General features: G+C 44.2%; 1 protein-coding gene across 1 annotated transcript in view; it reads right to left on the reverse strand.

The window, feature by feature from the left end:
* Window positions 1-10,903, reverse strand: part of ADAMTS17 (ADAM metallopeptidase with thrombospondin type 1 motif, 17) — a 160,380-nt gene extending 149,477 nt beyond the window's left edge. The window contains exon 1 of the mRNA XM_010018623.1: window positions 10,768-10,903. Within this exon, the coding sequence (XP_010016925.1) occupies window positions 10,768-10,903 (136 nt within the window). The remainder of the gene's footprint in view (window positions 1-10,767) is intronic.
* Between the last annotated feature and the right edge of the window lie 220 nt (window positions 10,904-11,123).

The following is an 11,123-nucleotide window of genomic DNA, read 5'->3' on the forward strand; positions in this document are numbered from 1 at the left end:
TATGGCCTATGGGCAGAGAATCCCTCCATGAGTACATGAAACCCCAAACTAAAATAAACATCAGCCATTAAAACAGGGATTAAATGCTTGGTGGATTCTTTATTCGAACAAACTGATGTTACAAATTTTGTGGTGCAGATGTTAAGTGTTAGTGTGAAGGCATAAGAGGCCATAAAACATGGGCAGGAGCCTGTCAGAGGAGTTTACATTGCGGGGAGCATACATAACCAAACTGCACACTATTTTAGGAGTCAGGTGTTCCCTGCAGAAGAGGTCAGAGAATTTCATGTGAAATATGAGCTGAAACAGCCAATCTACAGCACAGCACGTATATGCTGCGGGTGACCAGGCACAAGGGACATTACTCTTTGCCAGTCACTTTGACAGTGTGTTACGCAGTCTAGCTGGCCAACAATTCCACAAAATTCAGGACTGTAGGTGATGGGAGAAGAGTGATGCACTCCCAGATCCTCAGTATAAAATGGATGTAACATTGCATAAGCTCTTTAACTGGCTTTTATTGACAGGGTCTTACCTTTCCTTTGCTAGTCACCTGCAAAGCAACATGATCATATCATGTTCTGCTGACTTTGAAATCTTCCTCAGGATGGCAGAAACCCCACAGTCCCTACTGCAATCAGCAGCACAGCAGAGCTCTGCTGAAGCCTCAGTAGAAAACTCCTTATGTTCCGTGCTTTTTATGGCAACCCAACAGATGTACAATTCCAAAGCAACCGCCCCAAATGACCTTTTCCTATTACACACCAAAAGCCCTGTCTAGCACTGTCTGGGTTTTGGCACATTCTTGCTGTAACTGCAGAGTCCCTTCCTGCTCCTCCTACCTACCTCCCTTCCAACTGTATTTCCCAGACTCATCTGAAAAGCAACCTCTTCTCCCATAGCCTTCCATGTTCCTCCCCCCCCCCCCGCCCCCCCCCCCCCCAATCTTTCCCTTTGTAATTTTAGCTACCTCATTCTAGTTAAACCTACTGAAAGCTTCTGGATGCAGTTCAACAAAAGCCACAAATAAAAGTAAAATTGCAGAGTCCTTTCTGCAAGGCCAGATTTCTCTCTAGAAGCTCTTTTCCATTGCTGCCTTAAAAACCCTTCCCAGTTCTTCCTCAGGAAGCCCTCTGCTAACTTCCCTCCACCCATGACCCCTCTAACATCTCTATACAAGCTCACCTAGAGAGCAGCTCTGTTTTCCTTTATGCTATTACTTCAGCAGCACAAAAAGGAGGGCAGAGCATGCAAGTGGGTGAACAGCTAACATGAGTTCTCGCTGTGCCCCAGGAGTTCCTAGAGAAAGTCTCACTGGTGCTCACATGAGGTAGGGTTTATCAGATTCACTTCAAAGTAAAAATCACCACCTCCCCAAAGCAAAACACAGAGAAAGAAAAATGAGACCCTGCACACAAACCAAGCCTCGAAATTAAAGAAAGGAAGTGCATAAGGTATATGCTCAGTAGTTAACCTAAAATCATATGGCAATCAGAGGAAGGGCAATTGCTGAATTCTCAGAGGGACAGGATGCCACAAAGTGTCTGTGGTGCCAGTAGTAGGATACAAACACCTCTCAAAATGCTATGAATTCAGTGTTTAAAAGATTATTATACTGCATCTATGTCTCTTGGGCATTGCTATTTGATGTAGACACTGCACTAATTTCAAAGAAGCTTTCAAATCTAACATAATGACTTGATTTCATTTCAAATCACAAAGGCAAGGTGTAAGGTAGAGCCCAGGAAGGAAGTGAAACACAAAGTGGAAGGCAGCAGCAGCATCATTTACATCCCAGGACCAGAGCAAAACCTAAACAGAATAGAGGCAGGCTTCCTTTTCAGTTTGAATTAAGGTCAAGGGGTGGTGGGTTGAAACACAGAGAAGTTAAAAACACATCAAGAGAAACATGCCACAGTTAAATCAACCTACTCCTCATGTTTGGATCCGACAGCAGAACTGCTTCCAAACCATTTATTGAACAGCTTCTTCAAAAGCCTGGCTGCATGGGATCACCACAGTGGATGCCCACAAGCCATGCAAGGCAGAACCTTGTTTGCTTGGCCTGGGGATCAAGCTGCTCATGGTTAGAAGTGAGACAAATTTGGACAGGCTTTAGAGATCTGAGACTTGCAGGATGACAAAACATTCACTGCTGAAGTCAGCCCACTGAAGGGTATGTGCTAACACAGCCTGAGCTAAAAAAGCAACCACAGATCACAGGACAGCTCAGAGCTGTGAGATCACCACAGCACACAGAGCGGGGAGTTAAGGGTTCATGCCTGCCACCAGAGACATCCCTTCACTGCCTCCTGTGGGCTTTACATCCAAAGCTCCGTGCACTGGTTACCTTGCAAGAAACCACACTCCAGCTTCAGGGGCCTTGCTCCACACAGTTGTTTCCTTGACACCTTTCCTGTGGCATCACCTTGGAGCAGACACAAGCAAGGACTGAAGAAGGAAACTGAGAGGAAGGGATACTACTGGAGCTGCTGCCACAGCCAGCACCCCCCAGTCTATTTCCAGCCATGGGAACATTGAGCCCCTTCACCTCTGTCAGGACACAGCACAAAATCATCCCTGTGCCCTCATCTTTTATACCTCCATTAGAAGCTTGGAATTCCAGATTTACCACAGCTAGCTGATGCCAGTGGGTAGTCCCAAGTTCAGGAATTAAACATGGTTGCTCATTCAAATCACAGCTGATTACAGACTGAGAGCTGTCCTCTCATTTTTAGTGCCATAACAACAAAATGGCTATGTGCCTCTAATGTGTTTCTGAGTAGAATTGCAGGCAAAATTATGCATCAAATTGCAAGAAAAATCGCTGTGTGGCAGAATGATCCATTGCTTCTTAATCCACCTCCCAGTTCTTTTCTCCTACACGGCCACTTTCCTACCAAATCACAAGTTCATGACTGTTTGTCTGGCAAAGCAGCAAACAAGAACTTGAGACATAAGTCATGAACTCTGTGCTGCATCTCAAAACACCACAGAGGTTTTTATTGCAAGGATTTGCTATCCAAGTTAGTCTGTGGCTTGGACACATCAGTTAAAACCTTATTCTTCTGCAAAACATACTCAGTCGTCAACATAACACATCAGGACTTTGTGTTTCATGGCAGGCCTGTAAGACAGCACAGGATAAGCACTATGAGCTCCATATGTTCACTGGTTCATTTGTCAGCTGGATTTCAAAGATTGCCACCTCCTGAACGATGTGCATTTATCTCCTTTCAAAAGGACACCTTCACAGGACGCTTTCCAACCAGCTACAAAGGAGGACTCACTGGTGTGAGGCAGTCAGACAAGAGAATGTAATGGTAAATGGTACAGAAAGCATGCACGGTGAGCATGGCTTTAAGGTAAGACTATTAAAGTGGGAATAGAAATACCTGCTCTGGCGCTCCCTCTTAGCCTCTGCCTCTGTTTCTCATCCTATGTTTGGTTTGCTCTGTTACTAGTTGCAAATCTCTGAAGCTGAATCAATTTCCTTTGTTTATGAGAGGCACAAAGGTCCCATAAGTTGGGGCCATGGAGCAAGACCCTGTAATAAAACTGTAGTTAGGTCCTAGTGATAAGGAGCGATGCACATAAGGTTCTGGACTGGGACTTCCCCAGTTTTGATCACTTAAGCTCAGGAGATCTGAGACCAATGACAAAGCACAGTCCTAATCCACCTCAGGTCTTTAGAGACTACAAACTACCTGGCTGCAGCTACACTGTGAGAAATGGCATCGTTGCCCTCCAGGTTTGTTTTGTTTTAATGAGTCTTTAGCTAACGTGCTTAGTTTCCAAAGAATGTTTCACAACTGCCAGCCTTACCAACCATCTTGGGCTTTGGCCACTGAACTCCAACCACTTCTGCTGAGACTGGAAGAGCTCAGGGGCTCCCCACCTCCTCACCATTACACCTACACCTTGAGAGAGGTGGCACAGACATCCTTGAAAGCTGAGCAATTTACTTCTGGTGATGTGCAGAAGCCAGTAAAGAATAGAGGTTCACCTCCCATAAATCGTGTTGGCTCAGCAGGTCAAAGTGAAGTGAAAATTAGTGCAATAGCTATTTTTAATCCCTAAGGTATACAGGAATGTCAAACTACCCAGGGAACAGATCAGCTACGGAAGAAACTGACAGTTTACTGAGCAACTTTCAGATCCAAAAGCTCTCATACCATCGCCAGCTCAGAGTTAGTAGCCCTACTTTGCAAATAAAGAAACTGCTTGAGATTTAGAGGTTATCATCTAAATCACCTCTAATTTCCTGTGCCTTCAGTTTTGGATTCACAGTTTGGGATATCTATGACTTAGGAAGCTTAGAGCTATAGGACAGAGGCAAAACCTGCCCCAAAGTGTTCCCCATCTTGGCCACGCAAATCTGTAGGTGCCCAACACTTTGTAACTTTCATAGATAAAGTCCCAAGGGGTCTGCTGAAGGTGAAACAACATTAGGAACTGAGGCCAACAGAGTTCCAGTTCCCGCCTCTTGGCTCTAACCCTGATTTATGATAATATGGAAAAAACAAAGACAGCTAACAGGTAAGCAATGTACCTTAGTCTCCTTGGAGCCACCTGCCTGCCCTTCTAGCCAGAATGACCACTGGAATACCTGTGAACACCCCAAGACAACGATGGTGTCCACTAGACAACCTTCCTCATCACCACCTGCCAGTTTGGACTTCATCAGGTTCCAAAGGAAACCAGCACTAAGTTCTTAGGAACGATGTGAAGGAGCAGTACAGCTCTATTGTGTGCAGCTGCCCTGGAAATGGAAGAAATCCACAGACTACATGTATTTGCATGTCCTCTTTTTTTGTCTCCTTGCACCTTGACAGTAGAGGAAGCAGCAGCTGGGCTCCTCCTGCTCCACATTACCCATTCTGCCCTCATGCTGAGGGCTTCATCCAGAACAGACCAGCAATAAAGCTTCACTTGCCACATGTGATGGAAAAGGACACTTGTGAATGAATGGCTCCAAAGGCTGCTGAGTATCAGCCATAAGGAAACAATCACACGCTTGCAGGGAAAATCCAGACTCCCTGTTTGGAAGACCATGGACCTGGAAAAACCAAGGGATTTATCCACACAAGTGAGATACACTCCCATGGGTAAAGTGCTGAATTTCTGATACAGGGAATACTTCTATGCTTGCAAATACTTAATCACATTACATCTTCTGCACAGCCCATTGTCGAAATCCTTGCTTTAATTCTTCAACAGATGCTTCCTAATATGGACTAATACAGGTTGCATTACATCTCTCTATTTTTAGTGCACATGTTTTTTGGCCATAAGAACTGCTATGTCAAGCCAAGTCAAACCTGCAGAGAAAACACAGCTAGGAGACAATGATTAAAGATGGGGAAATGCAACGTAGCAGCAACATGTGTTTAGGATTTATACCTGTTCAGGGAAAGCATTCCCTACATCTGATACCTGCGTACTGGCACTTACTTAAATTATTACCAGCTTTGATCAATTGTTAAAACAGGTTGAGAAGTAACCATACAGAGAAGCAACCCTTTATTTTGTGAATTAAAATGTTGCTCTTCCTGGGTTTTCACTACCTGCTTCTCTCCATGCAGCACATTTGCATTCAATGAAAACCGGTTCATTTGAACTGACAAAAGGGTTTAAAGCAAACCCACATTTAAAAGTAATTTATGAGGCCTGTATCATAAACATGAAATAACAAACTTCCCTCCAAAGACAAGCTGCTCTCTCTCATGCTCCTGGACTATATTTTATATGAAATCCCTTCTATGTAAGGGGACTTTAATACATCACTGGAGACCTGTGTAAAAGTTATAACAGAACTTAGTTTTCCTCAACGAAACAGAAAGTTTTATGACATGGTTAGAGGAGATTCCTACACTTTCATAACATGGTTTGATCCTGTCTTTAACACTGATATTTTCTCTCACCAAGGAACACTGGAAGAATTTTCCATCCATAGATGTCGATGGCAGGGGAACCACACAAAATATGTCACCAGATCTCAGCAAATCAGTTAAACTCCTGGTGTTCCATGATAATTAACAGAACTATATCCATTCCCTGCAGCTGAGGGTGTGGTGGATATTGTCACATGGAAACAGCTTTATTGTATGTATAACCAGATCACAGAGACACAGGGTAATGGAAGAAGCCCTATCTCAGGTGGTTTCTGCCCCCATTCATAGCTCCAGAGGGTTAATAAAGGAGAAGGTACAGCTCCCCTGTCCTGCCCATTTCCTCTCTGCCATGAGCTCTCAGAGACTGGTGGGAATCACAGATATCACCAACACACACATAAATAGAGAAGTCTATTCATAGAGGTCTAGACCAAACCTGAGGGCACTGCAGAAATCACACATGATGCATTAAGAGATCTCTTTCTCCCCCCACCTGGCTCATCTGCAGAGAAATTCTTACTTATACCTATTAAATCCTACAAAAAACTCCCTGTGACTCCACATTCTCTCTCCAGAAAGAGCACAAGGGTAGGACCTTTGACAAGAAAGCCATCAAACTTGTTAAAACCAGAACAGGGTGTGATAGCAGGTTTGTGCCCCAGGTGCAGCCCAGCGTCTAAGATGAGAACCAAAGAAGTGTTTCACATCAGTGGTGTGAAGCTACTTCCCATGTTCCTAATGACACTGTGCTTCAGAGCAAATGAAACCCAACCTTTCCTTCCTTCCCCCTCACAGCATACACACCTGGAAAGCTTTTAATAGGTTTTCTGTTTGCCTCACAGGGGCTCATGTTCATGCCTGAGCAGAAATGTGCATTGTGACTTGAACTCTTTCTCCTGCTGGATGACAGGTGATAAAAATACTACGTATACACGTATCATATAACTAACAATAGCACCTGGGCCATGGTGATGGGATCTGTCCTTTGCTGCTGGAGCACTTCAGAATTTAAACAAAGGAATTAAAACATCAGTCCTGAATCCACAGACCTGGGATTTTTTTTAACCCATTAGTAGGCACTCTCAGATTCACATCTCAAAGATCCAGTCATGCAAGACCCTAAGTGCTTTCCCATTCCTGCCTACAGCCAGATTAATCCTCTTATACAGATTATTCCAGGACAAATTTGGCTCCCAGAAAGGTCTCCTGCAGTTCTAAAAATAATGTGGAGTGCTGCAGGACGTGTTGCACCACTGAGACTAAAGGAGTTGTTCCAGAGATTTTAACCAGCACTTATCAAACCAGACTGCCACGTTACCCAGCCCCAAGGTGAGCTGTTTCCCTCTACCATGGCTGGGGTCTCCAAGGATAGTACCACAGTTGTGGGTGGAAGGCAAGAGGAATGCCCTTGGAAAGCTCTGCTCTTTATCCCCTCGGTAGCGCTGACACATGGCACGTCATGACTAAGTTCATTTTGCTTTACTAAAATGCTTTCCTCCTCCCCTACAAGCACTCACACAGGTCCCTACATCACCATGCATCTTTCTTTACCATCAGTTACATTCATGTAGCACAGGGCCATTGCTGCCCAAAGAAATTTGCCATGAAGCAAATTAGCCCAAATTAGTTATTGTGTTCTTCTGACACAATAACTAACACTAAAAATTCAGCATCTGATATTTTGTATTTTGACTCCCAAATAACCCCAGATTGTGCCAGGTGCCACTGATGAACAAAGTTTTAAGACAAAAATCTCTTTAGAGGTGGTGCTTGTCTGTTCAGAAGATACAAGAACAGCAGCAAAGGACTGGAAGACCCCAGGCATGGCACCTCTGTGGCCTTGAAAAATACTCATATTTACATGGACATGTGTGTTCCTGTCTATGTTGTTCCACAGTGCAGGACGTGTATCTAAAACATCTAGAATGCAAAGATTTCCCATGTATTTACAACCTCTACTCATTCCTGCCAACTTTTAACCTGGGTGAGCCACATTACAAGCCAGTGAACAACAACTTCTACTACGTATCTGACCAGTCCTTCCCTCCACCAGTGTTGGTGAGTACCATAGTAAAGAGTCCTTTTCCCAGGAGAAACCCTGGAAGCATGCCCCTAGATCATCATTTCCACACAATTTCATTAGGAATGGAGCTTTTGTGTGTCAGAGAGGATTAATTTTTTTGTTTCTGAACTCCATGTGCACAAAAGTTAATCCAAAGCAGACAGGAGTCAATTAGGTCATTAATGTGCTAAGCCTATTAAGAGCCAGGACTTCTATTTCTTTCCTGCAACAATGAAAAACATTCAGGAGTCTGCCTTTAAGTGGCAAAGCTCAGGAGCAATTTCACTGTTTTATGACACGGCTACTTGAAGCAGGAGCTGTCTGCAGAGCAAGCAGCACTCCCCACCGAGCAGCAGTCAGGTGCTTGGCTCCCTTTGTAGCACAGCAAAAACATCAGCACCCAAGGGATATGAATTCTGCTCCCAGCTGGTTTGTAAACTCCTGTGTAATCCCAGGGCAGGGAATCACCTGCTGGGGGAAGGACTAAAGCTATCCTGGTCTCACACAAGGGTCAGAGAGGCACATCCTCTCCCCACATCCAACCCTAGCATCAGGTAGGAAAAAAATCCAGTCATAGAACAAGATCCAGAGCCTCAGATAAATGTTACATCAGGCTGTCAATCTCCCTTTGCCTCAGGACTCAGATGTATTCAGATACCCTGAGCTATGGGAGTCCTGTGCACATGTATGTGCATGCGTGCTCTTAGCCCAGTGCTAGCTCCTGAGGCTGTCCATGGACTAGAAGGCCAGTAGAAGCCAGCCTAGATGCCTCGACCTGCTGCCTGCATAAAGAGGAGGCACTGAAGCACGCAGTCCTTCCAGTAGAAGGCAGGAACTGGAATATTAGTGGGATAACGAGGCAGGAGAGGAATAAAATGAATAGAATATATGGGCACACTGTAACCTAAAGAAATTTCACAGAGTTCCTAAAAAAACACCCTCTATGCAACCCACCCAGACAAGTTTCCACAAAGGATTCAATTGCTTCAAAGAAGACAAAAACTAAACCAGCTTATACAAGCTGACAATGTGATTGTTTGGCTTCACAACTGTGAGAAGACAGGATCTGAGCAGTGAACAGTTGGCCATTTTCTCTTGAAAAATGGTAGGAAATAACAACATCCACAGCTGCTTTATTATTAACACCAAACAAAAAACCCACCCAAATGAAAAGGGCGTGAGGCAGCTGCAGCTTTTCAGGGTTTCAGCTCCTGAGCATTAGAACACAGGCAAGGTTTGCAGCAGCTCACAGGCACACACTCTTTAAGTGCAAAATACAGTGGAGCTACCAAGCTGTGGTGCCTTGACTGGCTGAAGGTGAAAGACAGGAGAAATGTATTGGTAGAAAAACCATCACCAAAGAACTGCATCTCCTTCCTGTTAGTCTCCCATTCAGATGGGGACTTCAGGGCATAAAATCGGATCCTCAATCATCACTTTTGGTTTGGGTTAGGTTTTTTTTGGTTTTAAGTTACAAAACAACCGTAACATTGTCATGCTGGGTCGCAACTGAAGACTGACAACTTGGAACATACCACAAGCACCTCACATACCCAGGAAGACCCGTAGGATTTAAGCCCAGGATCCTAACACCGGCAAGGTGTGTCAGCATGACATGGGAAACTGAATCCAGAGCATTAAAGAATGTCTGTTAACTGCCAGACACACAATTAAAACCTACATCATTGCTATTTCTCAGGAAGCTGGTTCACCTCCCAACTCTTGTTATACTACAGAAACCCACTGAAATCATATACCTCATCTTGCTAAACAGACAGAAAAGCACTAGAAATTGCTTGAGAGGTTGTTGTTTGGTTCAGAATGCTTCACGTACAGGATGCACATCTGCATTTCAGCTGCTACTATATTCATAGCCAGCATAACAGGATGGCAGACAAAAACTGCTCAAGAACTTCAGCACTTCACTCATACAGGATCGCTCCTGTCACCACTGTAGCTCCCTCAATATCCAATCCAGATAGATTAAAGTTAAGGTAAGGGATATCTATATGAGTTGCTAATCACATTTTGGACTCCCAGACCTCAAGTCTGGGTTCACAGATCTCCAAAGGAAGCCAAAGACCTTAAAAGTTTCTTTGCAATCTCTATGAGCTCATTCCCTCTAAAACAAGGCAAGAGGAGAGGGGAAATAGAAGTTTAATTTCTCCCTCAAAACCTTAAAGCAAACAGTTTAAAAGTTGTGACTCACAGAAACAGTCTTTGATGGATCATGTGCTCTGATAGACAGAAGTAAAAATGATGACATGGGAGAAGATGAAAACGAAAGTAGATTGTTTGACAAGAGAAACGGCGTCTCTTCCCCTCTCCGAATATTCTCCACAGATGATACGTCTGATTAATGTATATGACAGTATCGAAGTGATTCTTCCCACATTCTGAAATTCAGGGATCCCCATTCTATCCATGCCTACCTGGCACAGCTCTAGCAGAGAGGAGAGTTGAAGGAGCACCCCTCACCCTTGACTTCAGCTTTGAGCTTTGGGCCTTTGCTAAAAACACTGTGAATACCTCCCTGAGCAGTGGTCACATTGCATGGTTAAAGCAGAAGTTTAACTCTGACCCACAATTAACTTTACCTTCTCCCAAATGGAATGTCACAGCATGTGTCCCAACAATGTTTGTATTTGTGATGTGACTTCTGCCTGCAGCAGCAGAAGGCTTTGTTACCACCTGCTATTTTTCACTAGCTCCAGCTGCTTGGATTACAAGATTCAGTCATACCTGGCAGAACAACAGTTAAAACTAGAACTGCATACTCATGGCTGTTCTCTTGAGCACCTCCAAGCTCACCTGCTACAACCTTGCAGTGCTCATCAGGAACATGCAACTTCATGGGATGGCTTGACTTGGTGGATCGCCTGCGCCTGATGAGGTGTTCCTTCCCACTAAATGAGGTCTCTGATGTATTCACTGGTTGTATCAGCATGTGCTCTGATCCAAGCTGGATATAGCCAACCTGTTGACAAAAGAGAACAAAAAAAGCCCATCAGTTTGGTATCCTAACCTTGTCTATCAACCAAGTATGAACCTAAACCATTTCACTGCAATTCTTACTTACAGTGTGAGGAAATGAAGTGACTATGATTGTGTTTAGTCTGCGTAATACAGACTAAAGAACTTCACCTGCACTACTTGGAAACACTGTG

Source organism: Nestor notabilis, unplaced genomic scaffold (genome assembly GCF_000696875.1).
Source record: "Nestor notabilis isolate BGI_N333 unplaced genomic scaffold, ASM69687v1 scaffold12197, whole genome shotgun sequence".
In the NCBI taxonomy this organism is placed as follows: Eukaryota; Metazoa; Chordata; class Aves; order Psittaciformes; family Psittacidae; genus Nestor; species Nestor notabilis.